The 18551-nt window shown below is 46.7% G+C and overlaps 1 protein-coding gene across 2 annotated transcripts in view; it reads left to right on the top strand.

Annotated features, from left to right (window-relative positions):
• The window catches only part of Sash1 (SAM and SH3 domain containing 1), a 165700-nt gene that overhangs the window by 83986 nt on the left and 63163 nt on the right, over positions 1-18551 (top strand). For both annotated transcript variants that reach the window (XM_060373698.1, XM_060373697.1), the window contains exons 5-6: positions 15394-15434; positions 17945-18031. In XM_060373698.1, the coding sequence (XP_060229681.1) occupies positions 15394-15434; positions 17945-18031 (128 nt within the window). The remainder of the gene's footprint in view (positions 1-15393; positions 15435-17944; positions 18032-18551) is intronic.

Here is an 18551-nt window from a genome sequence, read left to right as displayed (position 1 = left end):
TGTCTGTGGCACACATGTGCACACTGACGCAGGGCATATTTGAGGGGCTCCACATTCCTGAATGCAGGGGCTGGGGCTGGGCGCAGCTGTGCCAGTGTTCTCCGCCTCAGCTGTTCCCAGCTCAGAAGGCTGTTGCCTTCATTCTGTCTGGTGAGCCAGCTCCAGCTGGCCTGACCCCAGCTGGAGGCCACGTGCCTGGGCTGCTTCCTGCGAGGTGGCAGGCTGCACGCCGTGGTTGTGGGGGGCAGGCACTGCAGCTAAGGCTGTTTACACATACAGGTGGCTGCTGTCTGTCCTCTGGGTCAGTGCTGAGGGAGGGAAAAAATGACATCTCCATAAAGGGGCCTTGCCTGGAATTTACCCAGTTATCCCTGTATATCTGTTTTCCTCTTAAGATTTGTTTACTTTTATTTTATGTATATGCATGTAAGTACACAACATGCTTTCCTGGTGCCTGTGATGGCCAGAAGAGGGGCATAGGATCTTCTGGAATTAGAGTCACAGATGGTTGTGAGCCTCTGTGTGGGTGCTGGGAACCAAACCCAGGTCTTCTGCAAGAGCAGTAAGTACTCTTAACTGTTGAGCCACCTCTCCAGGCCCCTGTGTATCTTTTTAGTCCTGCTAGCAATCTGTAATGTGAAGAGGATTTTATAGTTAAGAAAACCAAGCTTCAGGAAGGCCAAATGATTGCTGAGACCACAAAGCACGGGCTAGGAGGATCAGAATCTCATAGCCAGGCCTGTGTGTCTTCAGGCAACTGGGCTCTTCTCATATGCCCCGCCACCTGGAGAATAAAAGAGCAACAGTCTTTGGAGACACCCTTGATGGGCCAGGCAGCTAATAAGACTTGATTTAATAAGCACTTACCACATTTCTTATGCACAAAACCACTAGATTCTGGTAATAGGAGGAGGACAGAGATAAACGATAAGGCAGTGTAACAACCATCATGGTGGAGGAGCCATGAGAGGAAGGACAGTGGCCCTCTGGGAATGGCCACTGAAGGCTGTGTAACTCAGTGGAGCAGCATGTCCAAACTGCGTAAGGATTTTATTCTGGGATTTGACCTCCTGTGGTAGTCGGGGGCTGCTTCCACTGTCTGGGTGAGGCTGTTCCTCAGGCTGGCGGTCAGCAGTAACAAGGTTTAAAATGTCGCATGCAGTGTGGGAAGAGCAAGACAGACTGCTGCCTGCCAGGATGATGGCATTTCTCAGCATCCCCAAGCAAACCTTAAAACCGTCCTTGCAGAGGACCCTCAGGAGTTACCGATATCCTCCCTCAGCCTTCCGAGAGCCTGTGAGTCCACAGGAAATATGAGTGACACAGGCCAGTTGCTGTCCCACGCTGCCCAAACCTAAGGGAATAGCAGTGACACCTGCTGGGTACTGCTGTCTTCATGTACTGACCTTGAAGGACAGAGGGAATCTGGCTACCTCCATTTCTGCTTTCTACACCTCTCAGAAAATGCTACCATGTCCCCCACTGGGACCCATGCAGGGAAGAGAATTCTGGGAACCCTCATGCAGTTGAACTGTGAGCCGAAAGGTTCCCACAGGTTTTCTCAGCAGACTAGAAAAGAAGTGAACTCCAAGCAGAAGATATAGGACCTGCAAGGCTGCTTGGAGACCGTGCGTGCAGCCCTCACCTGGCTCTTGGTGGACCTTCGGAAGGTAGCACAGGCATGCCCCCGTGTGGGAAGGGCCATTATCAGTATGAGGAGGATGTCTGATGCCTTCAAGGAAGCCTGAGGCTCTGAAACTTGCTGGGCCCTTTTAAACTGTGCTTGAACTCTAATGGCTTTAATCTACTGGCTCATTCTGTCATCAGGTATTTAAGGGGAGCCTTCTGTGTGCTGGGAGGCCAGAGGTCACAGGGGTACCCTGATCAAAGTGTATTCCTGTGACTAGCCTTGTCCAGATGAAACCAGGCAGACTTGATAGTACTAGGAGTGGCCAGATCACGTGTTATGGTTGTTGGGTTGTTGAGTGTTCCGTTCTTGACTGAGGCTCTCTTTACACTGTGGCTTGTATTCCTTCAGAGATGCTGGGGTACAAGTGATGTGAAAAAGGATAGAGCTAGTGCTGGCCTGTCTGTCTGTTGAAACTATTCTGCCATCCTTATCCACCTCTGGGAATCCTCTGTAGGGGTAGAAAAGACAGCCAGACAGGCCTGATGGAGTAGTTTCCAGTCTTGAGGCCCTGGAGATTGGGGTGTTGCACTGGAGTGCTAGGCAGCCAGCTGGGTTTTATGAACTGTTACCCAAACCACAGTCTTATCGGCCAGATGTAAGGACAGGTAGAGTTTAGGGGCCAGTCAGCTGGTGCTGGAAGGTCATTATGTTCATGATGACCTCAGAAGAGCTTCTCCAGCAGTGCTGATGCGGTTGCTGGGAGAAAACCACAGGCTCAGGAGTAAGTGGCATGTGAAGCCATCCAAAGGCAAAGTAAAGCCAGTGTGTGGGTAAGAGGGATAGTGCCAACTGCCCAGTGGGTTTTCATGCAGAGGGTGTGAGGCTATGACTAAGATAATGCCAAGGAATTTCAAAATAAGATATCACAAGACTGGAAAGCCAAGGTCCCCATCTTCAAAGTATTTATAAAGTGCTTACAGATGTCAGCACCTGTGTGTGTCTGTCAAAGAATTTAAAGTGTCCGGGGAGCAAACCAAGCTCAAGTGGCTCTGCCAGCGGTCACCATGGAAGGGACCCAGATTCAGGTCACCACATTGTTTGTGCTGCCTGCGGGGAGAAGTAGGGCAGGCAGGCAGCTCCCACAGCCCTGTCCAGGAGGGCCTCTAGCAAGGGGAGGAAGGGTCCTCCGTACCCAAAGTTCTCTGGCTTTGACCCTCAGAGGCCGGCTCAGCAGTACCCCACCCCCTCCTGTCCCCAGAGCAGGTGACAGAAGAAAGGCTCCTCAACCCCCTGTCCCTGCCTGGGGCTCCCGCACAAGCAGCCAGTGTGGCTAGCAGGCTTGGGTGATGGTGAATGAGAGCTGCTGTTTGTTTCCACTGAGAAAGTTCTGACCCGCTTCCGGAGCCATTACCATGGAAACGTCAGGAGGAGATAATTGAATGGAGCCTCTTTTTCTTCCTCTCCTCCTCTCTCCTCCCCACTCCGAGGCCAAACCTGGTAAAGGCTGCCTCTTGAGGCCCGTTTTCTCAGTAGGCTGGAACAGCTTTGTGAAGAACGGCAGCCCCTCTCGCCTGGGATCCATTACCCAGTGTTCCTGTGGCCCAGGGTAGTGGCACTCCGTTTGTACACTCCGTTTGTGCACCAGTTCTCCAGGCCTCACGTCTGACAGCCGCTTGGTCTGTAGAGCTGAATGAAGCGGTGGCCTCTCTGTTCAGCCAGGCTCCAGCCCAGGCTTTCTTGCCGGGAAAATTTTTTGGACCACATATTTATTACACATACTCAGAAACTTTTCAAGCAGAACTAGAGGGAAAGAATAATTTTGTTGCGTACACAGAACGAACAGCAACTATGTAACTGTTAGCCTTTTCCTCAGTCCTTTCTGTTTATGTTTGCAGCTTGGGCACCTCGCTGAGCCTTCTGCACACTGGGAATAGGCTCTGCTTCAGCTACGCCCCAGCCTGAAAGGTTCTTCTTGTTTTCTGTTTTTATTTCCCTTCTTCTTAGACTCTATTTAAGCTTATATAAAGTTACTCATGTTCCCTCTTTAGTTTTGTGAAAAGTAGATTTTTGTGGTGAAAAGAGTGCTCCAGCCCCGTTTTGTTTAGTGTCTTTTTATTTTGCTTAATTAGCCAAACCTAATAATTCTTAAGAAATAAGAACCTAAATAAAAGTTGAAGTTCACAGGGAAGCTGGACAATGAAGGCCAAGATGAGATTGACTGGGTGCGGTAAACGGAATGAACAGATAGTCAAGGCTCTCCACAAGTCTGTCTGCCTTTGTTTGTGTGCCTGTTGGGAAGTCATCAGAGGCCAGAGCTGGAGGCTGGGGATGGCTTACAGTTCGGAGGACAGGCTGTTCTTGCTGCTGTTTCCAGTAGCCACAACTGCCCGTAACTCCAGCTGCGGGGTTTACAGGCACCTGCATACACATGCTGGAGACATAGACACACAGACATGTACCTGCATATACATGCTGGAGATGTAGACACACAGGCATGTACCTGCATACACATGCTGGAGATGTAGACACACAGGCATGTACCTGCATACACATGCCAGAGATGTAGACACACAGGCATACACAGCATATGTTTAATAGTAAAATAGTAATAATAATAGTAACAACAACAACAATAATAATAGTCTGTTTCTAAGCCAGAATTTTGATTCGGGGCTTCAGACTCCGGAGGCTGACTGACAAACCTATATTGCATTTTCATTTTCATTGCTAATGCTGTGGGCTTGCAATATTGGACCCAACACCTTGAAGATAGTGGTGAAGATGATGAGGTGGTCTTTGTATTCATGGAGCCCAGGTTTTATTGAAAAGCTATTGGAGTAGATATGTGAAGAGCTGAATTGAGCTCTTAGCTCTACTACTTACAACTGTAGCTGTCTCTCTTCTGATATGCTGTAATACAATATTTTTGTTTTTATGCTATATGCTAATATAGCTTATCTATCTATCTATTATTTATTTATAAGGCAAGTGCTTTATTGCTGACCCAAGTCCCCTGTCCAAAATTATTTAAACCTTCTAAATTGTTCATTTGTGAGATTACTAAAACATGGTAGTATTGTGGCTCATATTTGACCATGGATAACTGAAATTGAGGCAATCAAAAGCCACATGTACAATGGTTTGCTGTATCAGTTTTGTGGCCTTTGGTGAGTCCCACAAGTAAGCACTCTGGGCTTGGTACTTTCGCTTGTATAGAGGGCATGTTCTTATCAGGGCACCTCTGGGCCAGGATAAACACGACTTATAAAAACACAGTAAACTAGCCAACCAAGACCAATGCTTTGTGAAAGTTTGCCCCCCCCCCCTTTTTGTCTTGTGTTTTTAGACAGAGTCTTACTGTGTTATAGCGCAAGCTGATTTGGAACTCATGATTGTCCTGCCTCTACCTCCCAAGTACCAGGATTATGTGGTATGGACCACTCTTTTCTTATTCACTAGCCACTGTGTCTGTCAGTGATATAGCCTCAGGTTAATTTGGCTTCAGCATTGACAAAGAGCTTCACATTCTGCTATAGCCAGAACTCTGCAGGAAACTGTTCGAGACTGGTCGCAGCTGAAATTACTTCCCCTCTGTTGCACCATCCTTAGAGTGTGACTTCCTTCTTTATGGCAACCAATAAGTACTTGGGTTTGCTGCCTGTGTTTCAGACAAGATGGAGGAGGAGACCAAAAGAAGAGGGTGTATATACCAAGTCAATTCTTTTAATCACAGAAACGCTAACTTCCTTAGAGCTACCAGAAAATTCTAATATTTCTATTCTGTGAGAGACCGGTACTTGCTCTCCCTTAGCTGCAAGGGAGTCTAAGGAAGTATTTCACAGAGTAGACTGCAACAAAATCATGATTCTGGGAGGAAGAAGGAAAATGAGAAAAGTTATTGAGGTAGGAGGCAAATTTACTGTAGAGGAGGTTAATAAAGTCCACTGGACTAATTGTAAACTCGTGGGAGATGTATACTGGACTGTGATGTAGTGTCCTCATCAAGCAACAGAACGTCATTATCTCTACCAAGCAAACAAAAAGTCATCATTGATCTTTTTATATGAGACTAATCAGTTAGGTTTCCTTTCTATATGATCTTACTTAAAATATTATGGGCCATCCAGTATGTCACGGAGATGTTCTGAAGATTGATTACTTCATTTGGAGGATCTGGAAAGACATTTATCATGGCTGCTGGGATATATGCTGTTACTATCAATGCTTATTACCAGCAAAGCTAGCACCCATGGATCCATTTTATATTCACTTCTTACTTAGTTCTGAACCATTGAGTCACAAATGAAGACAAATATGAGGGCTGGAGACAGAGCTCAGTTGGCGTAGTGCTTGCCTACGTAGCACGCATAGGCCCTTGACTTCTTCCCCGGCACGCCATTAAACTGTTCGTGAAGGCACATACCTGTTAGTCTAGCATTCAGAAGGGGAAGGCAGAAGGATTTCAACTTCAAGGCATCCTAGGCTAAACAGCAAGTTTGAGGCAGCCTTCCCTACATAAGAATCTGTCCAAGAAGAGAAACAGAGAAAGGAAAGGGAAGGGAGGAAGAGAAAAAAGAAAATAAAGGGAACAGAAAATGTAGCCCATATGGAACAGAGAAGCCAGTGTGAGGTTGCTGGGAACAGAGGGATAGCCTGATAATAGGATATAAACAAACCTGGATTTGTTCTGCCTTTCTGTAACCCCTACCCTGAAACCACAGCACAGCCTGATCTACTCCATCCCCTGCTCCTAAGTCCTGGCCTTAATGAGTGTAGCCTGGACACAGTCAGGCCCTGGACTTCCACTGTGGATAGATGGCATTTGGCTGCTCGTCAGATGTGAAAGTCTTGCATTTCTGCCAGTGACCTGAATCGTTAACTTGCAGGAGAAGTTAGTAGCTGGTGTGTGAAAGGATGCACACCCCTTCAAGGCACCCCTGCAAAGGGTTTTCAGATGCAGGAGGCTGGTAGCCCCACTTTTGGCTTGGAGAACCTGCTGGCCACCCTTGAGGGGCCAGAGAACCAAGCTGAGAAGGTGGAATACATTTTAAGAAGGTTTGAGAGAGACTTGAGTCAAAGCCCAGGGAGAATTATTACATTTAATCATAGTTTATTAGCTTTTAGTGCTTAGCATATGTAGGCATGTTCTAAGCACCGTGTGACTCATCTCCTTATTTTCTGAATAAGATGTCCTTTGAGATGTCTCATATGGAAGAAATAGCCTGACTTAAAGTGGTTTTGAACCAAGGAAATTATGGAAAGGAGATGGGGTAGGAAAAGTTACAAGTACAAAATTCATAGCTTGAGATTTCAAATGTCTTCCATGTTTTTTCTCTAGGCCTAAGAGTTTGTGCCATGTTGTAATAGGGCCTTGTCCTTTCTGGGCTGTGATAAAATGCCCTAACAATAAGCAGCTTAGGGGAGAAAGCTTTTGTTTTGCTTTGTTTTGCTTTAACTTAAAATTCCAGGATACTGTCAGTCATGGAAAGACAATCTCGAATCTCAGAGCAACTTCTCAAGATCGAATTCAAGAGGAGAGGGAGATTAAATTCATGCATGCTTGTGTAGAGCTGGTCTCCTTTACTCATAGAGTCTACGGCTCTCTGCCTAAGGAATGGTGCCACTCACGTGCACTGAGTCTTCACACACCAGTTAATGTGTAATCAAGATAGTCTCCCACAGACATGCACACAAATCAACCCAGTCTTGACAGTTCCTCATGGAGACCCTATTCTTGGCTGATTCTGGGTTGTGTCAAGCGGACAGTCAAAGTCAACCAACATAGACCTGAATATAGCAGAGTTAAAGATGGGGTGACAGTATTGTTTTGCGACAACAGTTATACTTCATGAATTTGAAAAGGTCGCCATTGCTTTTAGAAAATTAATGTGGCATAATTGATGGATTCAAATCATTTTCCAGGAAATGTGTCCATATTGAAAAACCTCAGCATTAATTTTAAAAAATTAGTATATACTGTGCTTTACCAAGCTAAATACTGCCCTAGGAGACGACATTAGGATATAGAGTTTTAAAAAAAATCTTTGAATTTTAAACACATACACACATACCCTCAGAAATGTAGGAACCCCTGGAGTTGGAGTTATAGGTGGTTGTGAACTGCTTGGTGTCGTTAATAGGGACCAAGCTCTGGACCTATGAAGAACAGCAAGCACTCTTAGCCACTGAGCCCTTGCTTCAGCACCTGACGTAAGGCATAAGCAAATGGAAATAATAGTGTGTCAAAGCAAACTAGATAAAGAACATTTGACATCACACTCCATCATCAGATATGTTTTGTTGGTAGTAATAAGTACCTTTTATGAAATGAGAAGAAGAAAAAACTGTATCAAAATACTGGAGGGAGGCTGACATGCTAAAATTGTTACAGAGGCAGATCAGTGACTGGAAATGCTTCATCTGGCCTAGGGCTGTATACTTGCATCATGTGTTGAAGTGATAGCGGTGAGCTCTGCAGCAGCCTAGGGTAGTTTGCCTGTGGCTCCAATGAGTATTTACATAGATGTCATTTACGAGAACCTTTCGGATGATAGGCGCCATGTAGGCTGTTTCTATTTATCCACTCACATCATCTCCCAACAACCTGGTAAGGTAGGGACCATTGTATTATAGCTACTTCATCCCCTGGCCCAAGGCAGAAATGTGGGGCGTCCTTTGCCTCTCCCGAAGTCTGTCTGACTTCCTAGTGTGTGACTCTTATCCTGGGGTGGGCTTGTTGCCTTGGATTTCACACTATATAACCTGCCATGATTACTTATGGAGGTGAGCTTATAACGAAAATTCAGAAAGTACAGGCCAAAGCTGAGTGTGGTGCCTCAGGCCTGCAGTCCCAGTGATCAGAACGCTGAGGCCTGAGGGTTTTTGGGAGTTTGGACCAGCCTGGGATACAGGATAACTTGTAAGTTTAGCATGCGCTACTGTGTGAGATGTTGTACAAAAAGCTAGCAAGCCAAACTAAAGACAACAAGAAGAAATTTCAAGCTGCGAAAAGACTGAGATGAAAGGAAAAGGCCTGAACAAGAGTGTTTTCAGTGGGCTGATAAAATGTGACTGGTGCTGCTGTTGGCGCCTGATATTTACGGAGTTGTAAGGCTCAGAATTACTCTTCGTCACAGTTGATGGGTACGAAATCCAGCCTTTCCCCTAGGAAGGACCAGGTTTGGGCTAAAGCAAGAGAGTTATGAGGACTGACCAGCAGGGGGCACTGGCCTCTGTGTTCCCCCGTCCTTCAGTGAGCCCTTTCTTACGGCCCTGGCTCTGCTGTCTCTCACCTCATTTCAGTCCTGTCCCTGCTGCTGGGTAATGGGCAGCCTCTTGAGTTTTTATGGCAGGTGGGAGATGGTATTAACTGAATTTGTTCCACATTTATTTCTACTAAATGGGGAAGAGACGCTCATGAGATAAAAATATGTATTTGGTGTCTTAGGGATAAGATCCATCCGGCTGGGGCCGGGGCTCGGCCTGTGGATTGTTTGCCTAGCATGATGTAGGGTGGACAGTGCATCGCTGTCAGCTCAGCACTCGGGATATGGAGGCAGAAAAGCGAGAAATTCAAAGCCAATCTTCAGTTACATATCAAGTGAGAAGTTAGCCGTGGCACATGAGACCCTGTCCCAGAGAAACTTCACGTAGAAGTAGACACAGAGCCCCACCCCTAGCTCTTCGTAATTGGTAGCTCCTGGGATGGAATGATACTGGCTGTATCTCCATGCTCCGTGCAAGCCCCATGCTTAGGAGGATTTGGGGGAGGAGAAAAATTTGACGAAATGCTGCATGAACTCTCAAAGAATAAATAAAAATATTCAAAAAACTCACACATGTGTAATCCATATATATATTGTCAAGGACAATATGAATTATACCTACAGAGTTCGTGAAAAGGGAAACTGATTTAAGATCTGTAAGCTGTTTCTGAGACAGTCGAGTTGTTAGCCCAGGCTAGCCTTGAACTCACAGCTGTATTCCTGCCTCCCCGCCTTTCTAATGCCAGGGTTGCAGCCATGAGCTGCCACACCTATCAAAGGCAATTTCCTCAGCCTTACTGTCTTGTAGCACAGGCATGTCCTTTTTCTGCTTCCAGAGGAGAAGGTGATTAGCTTTGGGCACTCTTGGGCAGCCCAGGGTGATGCTGGGTAATAGCAGACACAGTGAGAGCCCTGAGTCAAAATTCAGCAGGGAGAAAACTAGCAGCGGAGTTTATGTCCTGAGATTTAAGATTATGGAGCCATAACAGCCTCTGTAAGTCCAGGTTTTGAGTAATGTATAACATATGTTACTTCTTATAAATTAGGCTGTAACTGCGTTTATGTGTGTACGCACGTATGTTTGTTTGTTTAGTTACAGTGAAGGGTAACTGAGCCTGACAGGAACTGTAGTTTAGGCCTTTCTTTGAGCGCAGACATTTATTGTGCTTTTCCAAATGCTGGTCTCCACGTGTGAAAATGAGATAGTCTTGTTTGCCTGGGCGCACCTTAGAATGTATAAACAGCTACCGGAGGAAGCGAGTCAGGGGCTCTCTCCATGCCTCCCTCCACCAGCAGACCGGAAGGTGGCGTGGCGTCCCCGCCGCCAGCTCAGTCCTCACATGTCCATAGGCTTTGTTCAGATTTGGGGTGATAAGCATCCCAGAGGTTCTCCTGAGCGGTGTCCGTTAACCCTGCCGGAGCAGGGCCAGGAAAGGGCAGCGGATGTGTGGGGGGGGGCAGGTCAGTGCTGTGTGCACGGGAAAGGCACTGGGCTCGGGCGTCACGGAGGGCAGCTCTGTGCCCCCTGCCCTGAGATCTCAGGCGACAGACACGTTCTGTGCTTGCAGATGTCTGCATGGCGGTCTTGATTCTGGAGGTGGGCTTCTGCAGGAACGCGGATGGTACATTTTACCCGCCCTTCTTTGTTCACCCTCCCACTGGGTGGTTTGATGAAGATATCTTTTCTAGGGCGAGAAACACAGAAAATAGGGTAGCCTGTGCACTGAGGTGAGGCAGCAATAGAACTATAAAGCTGACTGTTATTCCACCTTGTTCCTTCTCTCTTTGGGCACCTTCTCCATGTGTGGCTGTCTGGCATCACTTCTTTCTGATGTGGGGGTGGGGGGGTCAGTCCTTGTCTTCAGAACTCCTCTCTGTACGTGCTCCACTGTCCTCCATCTCTGTAATGTGAGTACTAGCTACTGAGCTTTTGTCTGCAGCTCTAGTACCACATCCTCCAGACTCCCTTCTTATCTCCAAGGGAGGATTGGAAGGCACCGACTCCACTGGCCCCAGGTAGACTCTTGGATTTCCTCTTCCACACTGTGTTCTTCCTCATTGCAGGGCCGTGGCTGTCCAGCCCCTCCTGCTGTAGGCTGAATCTTCAGAGGAGGTCGCAGTGCTCCTGTCCGCGCTCCTCCCTCCCTGGCAGGCCCTTCCTGCCCCTCCACCCCAGCTCCAAAACCAGAGCCCCTCCTGCTCCTTTAGCAAATGCTCCCCGGGCCCAAGGGAGTGAGTGTCTGATTTTCTGGGATCTGAATCACATACCAACCAGATGCAAGGAAGGAAGGGTGGTTGAAAATGAACAAGCAAAGGAAAGACCAAGTTCTGAAGATACGCTTCCTTGAATTTGTTTTTTAATCCCAATAATTCCTTAGTTTAGGAATTTTTCTTAAGTGAATTTTGTCTTTAGAAACATCTTAAGTAGTTTAGGGATGTTGAGGGGAATGTTTACATGTTAGCAACGTGGGGAGCTTAACCGTAGTATTGAAAAGATATTCACTCCAGCTTACTTCTAGAGAAATAAGACAGACTTGTCCAGGATTTGAACACGGGACCTCTTGAGCTCTAAACAAGAATCACATTCCTAGGCCTCCTGAGACTAAGTGCAGTATTTTCAGAGTGCAACAGATGCCAAGTGTTGCTCCTGATTCCCATCCCTTTACCAGTGAAACTGACGGTGCTTGGCCCCACAGCCCACCTTCTAGGCTGACTCCAGACTGGGTTACATGGTTAGTTTCAGGTCCTGGAGAATGAATGTTAGGAGTAGCTGAGCACGCGTGTGTGCGTTTGTGTGTGTGTGTGTGTGTGTGTGTGTGTGCGTGTGTGCGTGCCTGCGTGCCTGCGTGCGTGCGTGTGTGCGTGTATGTTCATGCAGGTGTGTAGCATTTTGCATTTCTCCTCTCTTAGCCTCTGCAGGTTGAAGTCACCCTGGCCAAATTCATACGTTGTCACTTTTCTCTTTGAGAGGTGATGATCTAAGGAGCCTGACAGCCTGGCTTTGGCCAGTCTGAGTGTTGTAAACTTGTGAAAATTGAAAGACAAAATTCCATGCTCTCTGTCACCGTTGAATGAAGAATCTACAGTGCCACCTTCAGGCGGTCTGGGGAAATGAAAGAAGGGCGGGTCATGCCAAACATGAGGATAAAATTACCCAACATGTCTGATAATTTGCAGAGAGTGAATGAAAATAACAAAAAGACTGTGAGTCTGTATTTTGGGGAAGAACCTGTGATTACATTTTGTAATGTCTAGGTAGCAGTGAGAACATGCATTTTCCTGAAATGGCAAGTTTGGAAGTATTTTTATGTCATTGAACATTTCTGTTTGGCTGGAAGTATGAAAAGATGGCTTTGGGACAGAAAGGAGCCTTTAAAAATGTCAAAGATGGGATTGAAATGATTAGTCTTCATTCTTTCCAGAGAGGAAACAGGGCCACAGCAGACCACCTGCTGCAATCCCTTGGCTGCAAGTACCAAGGAGCAAAGTGTTAGCACCATCCCTTGATCCCTTGTGGGAACCACAGCGTCCTGTAAAATTAGAACACGATCAAGTGATAGCTAAAAGTCATTCACTCCCTTAAGACTTGTTACTCTCACTCACCGGAGGGCTTAAGCATTTCTGCAGATCATTTCCCTGAGAACATACTTTTTTCTATGAAAGGGAAAACAATGACAAAGCTCTGACCACATTGGCAGCTGATTTATCCAGCACTGTGGATGTATCGTTCTTAGCAATGGCCAGTACTTTCCCCGTTTTCACAGTAACTGTGATATGTAGATGTGCTGCCTGCCCACTGGTGTGCCAAGGGCAGCTGAAGCAGGTGCGTGGCCATACGTCACTGTGGCTTTGAGTTTAAATACAACACAGGAAGATTTTTCTTATTCAGAGTCTAAGAATCCAAAAGCAGCCCAAGATGTTGGAAGGATTCCCTGCCTTCCTCTCCATCAGCTGAGTGATGCTCCAGGCAGTCTGTGGGACTCAGAATTCACCTGTGGCCATGAGCGCATGGTGTCCCGATCCTCTGCCTTCCCATGGTCCCACTGTGCCATTGTGACAAAGACCAGAGAGAAAACAGCTTAGGAAAGGAATGTTTGTCCTGGTGCTTTGCTTGTTTGGGCCCTGAGGCGAGGTGGGGTGTCATGGTGTGGAAAGCAGGTGGCGTGTGTGAGAAAGTGTTCACAGTGTTGGCAAGTGGGGAAAAATGCCCATTGAGACCTCCTCCTTCCCCCTTTACTTCCCATCTAAACGGCCACCTATTAGATGGATGGTGCCAGTCATTCAGGTGGGTGAGTCTTTACCCCTTAGTTATCTATGGCGACTTTCACAGACAGATCTAGAACGGATTTACTGATCTCCTTGCACCAGTCAAGACCAACTGTACCCTACCTAAAGAAGGCATCTTTGTGTGCCTTCTTGTTTGTTTGCTGGGTTTGAGACAGGATCTTATACATTCCTGACTGGCCTTGAACTCTCTGTGTAGCAGAGACCCTCCTGCCTTCTCCCAGGTGCTGAGATTACAAAAGAACACAAACTACCCCTCGTGTTCTATGGTGATGGGGTCAAACCCAGGGCTCTGTGCTCTAGACAGACACTCTACCTACTGATCTATGTCTCTGTCCCTATGTGCTTTCTTGTTCTTATCCACCCTGCTCGCTAACCAATAGCCTCATTTCCTCATACCTTATACCTTTGTCCCTTACATGTTTTGGCTGAATGTTTTTAGAACTTAAAATGGCCACCACCTGAAAGCCTTTCAGTAGATATGAGTTGAATATCTTATTTTTTGTAGTAAATACGATGAGGGGAAATAGTAGATTGTAGATTCTAGAGCTTTTTCTGGGCTTAGTTTGGTGATCAAGTATGTTTCCTTATTCTGGGTGTGTGGTTATGTGTGGGTGTGTTTGTGTGCTGTGTGTAGAAAGATGAGTGAGTAGTAGTTCATCCAGCTCTTGACCTCTGCAGTGGTCTCACCCATGTCTGTTTTTCCTATCTTTCCTAGTTTATCATGGAGATCTTTCAGGGTTTTGTGCCAGTCAGAAACAGTTCTTGTCTCTCAGATATGGAGCACTCTGTTACTCACGGGGTCCGGTGGCCGATTCAACAGCCCTCATTTGTGCCTGTCTACCTAAGTAATGGCTGCATTATTGGGGGGCCTTGCATGAGAACCCCCACCCACGCTTCTGCACCTTAAAGTCTTGAGGCCCCTTTACCTGCAAGGTCTCTGTTAGGTGTTTGAAGGTTCTGCCATTTTTCCTCTATTTTCAGTGTTACCTCTCAGTACCTGGCCTCACAACTGGCTTCCTGAGCATCCAGACAATAGCTACAGTGTTTAGCCAGGCATCTCTTTATCTTCCTTTTCAGCAGTGAACTTGGAGAGGAGGTTTGGGTGTGAATTCTCTAAGTACCCAGCTTCTGTTCGGATATGAGCTCTTTCTATTTTTCCTTTCGGCATGACTAAGGACAATGACTTTGTCCTCTCGAGTTTGAACCCAACACATGAGGATTTGGATCTGCTCTCTACTCCTCCCACCTCTTCAAGTTAATGTTCCCTGCTTTCCCTGCCACCATGCTACATGGTGTTTGTCTGAGTGCTTTCTAGAGAGCCACCTCACTTACTCACTCCCTCACTGGTTTTAGGCTGCTACTGTTCCATGTTTCTTGGGTTTACCTGGATCTGCTGTCTCACGCTGACAGCTTGGTTCAAGGTGGGTTGTGAAACAGACACAGGTTGATCGACTTCAATCCATTTCTTAAAATTTTGCCATAACTTTAAAATGTGAAGCTCTTGTAGAAACAAAAGAAGGCAAATTTCTGGCTTTTTTTTTTTTTGAGACAGGGTTCTGTGTATCCTTTGCTGTCCTGGACTCACTTTGTAGTCCTCAAACTCATAGAGATCAGGCTGTATCTGCCTCCCTGAGGGCTGGGGTTAAAGGAGTGTGCCACCAGGCCTGGCCTACATAATCCAGCAAGACCAACTATCAACTTGCCAGCTGGAGGTCACCTACCACAGGGACTGTGAACTGATTCTTGGCACCAGTCTCCTCTTGACGGTATCTCTCACCTCCCCAGCCTACTCTCATCTTTTTTCCAGCTGCCCATGCTACTCTCTTACTGGCCAAGCAGCCATTGTGCCATGGAACTGATATGGTCATTATGACAGGATTTTTCTTTTTCATTTACCCTGTAGCCTTTAGTTGGCAGGAACTTAACCAGCGATTAGGTTAAGACACGAAATATCCTCATTGCCCGTTAGTGACATCCATAGTCCCTTTTTTTAATATAGATCCCGTCTTAGATTGGGTCATTAATCAGTGTTGACAAATGGTATCCATTTCCTAGGAACTCAGCAGATATGTAGGAAAGACCAATTGTAAATACTCCCCAAGATCCAATAGGCATTGTTGGTCCAAGGTCCAACTGGTAAGGAAGGATTCAGTGAAAAGCCCCAAACCAAGGCTGTCTGTAACATGTTCACATTTCGCTTTCTTTTTCTAGGTATCCCCTCCATAAGTCGAACTCAGAAGACGGCTGTGTAGGTCAGTACTCCTTGCCCTTGATTTAAATATCTAATTGGATTCTTTTTTTTTTTTTTTTTTGAGTCAAGGTTTCTTTGTGTAGCTTTGGTAGTCATGGACTCACTTTGTAGACCAGGCTGGCCTCCAATTCACAGAGGTCTGCCTGCCTCAGCCTCCCTGAGTGCTGGGATTAAAGGTGTGTGTACCTGCTAAGATCTGTTCTTGATGTAGCAAAGGCCAGAGGGTTGGTGGGTAATAAGCACTCACATCCGGTGGTCAGGTTTTGAATCGTGAGTGCCAACGCAGCTGTTGTGACCTCAGACCTTTGCCTCTCCAGGGCTTGGTTTTCTTACCTTCTGAGTGGAATAAGAACGGATCCTATGAATAACAGTGGGCATGGTAGGACTTAGTGCAATCTCAGCACATGGGAGCTCGAGGCCTGATGATAGTGGGTTCCAGGTGAGCCTGAGATACGTGGTGAGGCCCTGTTACTGTTAAAAAAGACGGGGAGGAGGAGGCGGAGGAGGAGGGCCAGGAGGAGGAGGCAGAGGAGGAGGGCCAGGAGGAAGAGGGAGAGGAGGAGGAGAAACATGAGACTTAAATGAGGTGGTTAAACAGCAAAGTGCCGGGGTATTGTAAGTGCTGAAGAAATGTTAGCTATTTTTATTATCTCCATTACAGAAGCAAAATAGGAGCTGGACAGTGGTGGCACACACCTTTAAACCCAGCACTTGGGAGGCAGAGGCAGGCAGATCTTTGAGTTCAAGGCCAGCCTGGTCTACCCAGCAAGTTCCAGGACAGCTAAGGCTATACACAGAAACCCTGTCTCAAAAAGCTTATCTGTGTGTGTACGAGAAGGAAGGAAATGCACTGTAGTCTCCTCTCTAAGAAGAGGCCAAATGACTGACACCCAGTCTGTTTTTTGCCTTTCATGGCTGATATCTGCTTTTGGGACTTGCTCACAGGCGCCAGACCCCATGAAACTAACCTTGTGGACCAGAGAACCTAGAAAATCCAAGTCAGAAGGGCTTGGGTTTCATTCCCAGGCCTCCAGGGCTGTCAGCATTTAAATGAGGACATCCTGTTTTGACAAATGACACCCTTGCTAGCTTGGGAGCCTGATGGAGTTCCCACATGGCTGCTCCATGCATCATGGCTTGGCACCACCAGTCTAGACTGTGGAAGCCGCTGCTTTGCTGGGCCTTGTTTCCAGTGGCCACAGGACAACCAGGCAGACACCAAACAGAGACAGAGCTGCTCTGGGTGCGCCACATCAGCGCAGCGGCAGCCATTGCTGCCACCGCCTTTCCTTTTTAAAGAATAAAAGAGCTGCCCTTCCCACACACTGACTGTTCTCCTTCATGTTTGCCTTTTACATTTTTTGGTGTGTGCATGTATGCACATGTGTGTGTGTGCATGCTCTCCCAGAGGAAAACTTTAGCCGTCATTCCTCAGGAGCCATGAGCCTTGTTGTTTGAGACCAGAGCCTCTCCTTCACCAAATCTCTGGGCTGGCTGGTCCGTAGGCTACATTGACCTTCCTGTCTCTGCCTGTCCAGTGCTGGGGTTATAAGTGTGTGCCACCATGCCCAGCTTCAGCATTGTGGCTTCTGGGAAGTTGAACTTTGCACCTCATGCTTGTAAAACAATCTCGTCACTGGCTGAACTCTCATCTGTTTGCATTTAAAAAGGTATTTCATATTGTCAATTACTAGAACCGTAATGGAGTTTTTTAAATGTCTATTGATGCCAAATTTGTTTCTACTGCTGAATCACCCAGTCTTAGTCCAAGATAGGTGGGAGGTGACTTGAGTTAGGCGATGCTGCAGCAGGGCCCTCTGTTTTTCTTGTCTTTGTGACCTTTTTAGTCTATAGGTTGGTCACCAAAGACCCTGAACATTAGAGATCTGGGGATCACGCCTTCCCTGTGCTGTAGACCCACGCCAGCCAACACCCCAGTGATCCAGGTTGGTTAGTCTGTGCTGAGCAGTGCACACCAGGCCATAACAGCCTTTGTGTTTTCTTCATTAAATTTGGAATAAGGGAAATAAAGCAATGGTGGGTAAACAGCAGGAACAAAACAAAACAACTCGAACCTCTGCAAGCCTTCTGTTTGTGGCATAGTGGAAATAATTGTGGCTGCAGCCGAAGGGAGAGACTGTACCGCCATACAAGGCGGGAGGAGGCACACTGGCTAAACAGACATCAAAGTGAACCTGAGAGCGCGTGCTTGGCCTGCCCCTTTGATGTGCCTGTATTTCTTTTCTTAACCTCATTGGGCCATTTTTTTTCCTACTAGCAAATTTGCATTTCTTTTAAACAACTTTATAGCTATTTCACAGTCTTTCACAAACTGAAAAACTGTCTTTGTGCAATCAGAGTGTTCGTTCAAGCTTTCACATTATAAGAAAGAGACTGCTTTTGTATCAGTAAATTTACTGCTTGTGCCTCTCTCTCTCTCTCTCTCTCTTTCTCTCTCTCTCTCTCTCTCTCTCCCTCTCCTTCCTTTTTCCCTTTGTTTCTTTCTTAAAGGCAAAGGCGATTGGAAGAAGAAAAACAAGTACTTCTGGCAGAATTTTCGAAAGAACCAGAAAGGAGTAATGAGGCAGACCTCCAAAGGTACAGTGCTGGGGCTCCTGGACAATGAGTCCTTGTGGCTTCATAATGCTCTGAAGCCCTACCCTGAGCTAAAGGGACACTCCAATTTAGGAATAATTCATTGCATATGCCTACAAAATAGTCAACTTTTCTGACATTCCTTTCATGGCTTCAAGATTTTGACCCCATGAATTTCTTGAACTCGAAGAGAAGAAAACTGTCCAAGCTAGTGGCCCTCTGTCTACAGACATTCCCCTCTCCCTGCTCTTCTCTTAAACTGGCCAAGCGCTGACCCCAACAGCCCAAGGGAATCGTGGAGTTTGTTAGTGTTGGACCCTCCGGTGCATACCCCCGCTTGGAGCCTTTGCATTCTTCTGAACTGTTCCTCTGTGGCAGGGACAGTTATGGAGCTGTTGCCCCTGGAAACCCTCTTTGGGTCTGACATCATGAGAACATACCCGGCTGCTGTGTTGCAGGGAGCTCTGCCCTCTCTCCAGGCCTCGCCTTTGTTTTTGTTTAGTTAGCAAATAAATCTGTCATC

Source organism: Meriones unguiculatus, chromosome 20 (assembly GCF_030254825.1).
Source record: "Meriones unguiculatus strain TT.TT164.6M chromosome 20, Bangor_MerUng_6.1, whole genome shotgun sequence".
NCBI lineage: Eukaryota > Metazoa > Chordata > Mammalia > Rodentia > Muridae > Meriones > Meriones unguiculatus.
This window is presented reverse-complemented; position numbering and strand designations above follow the sequence as displayed.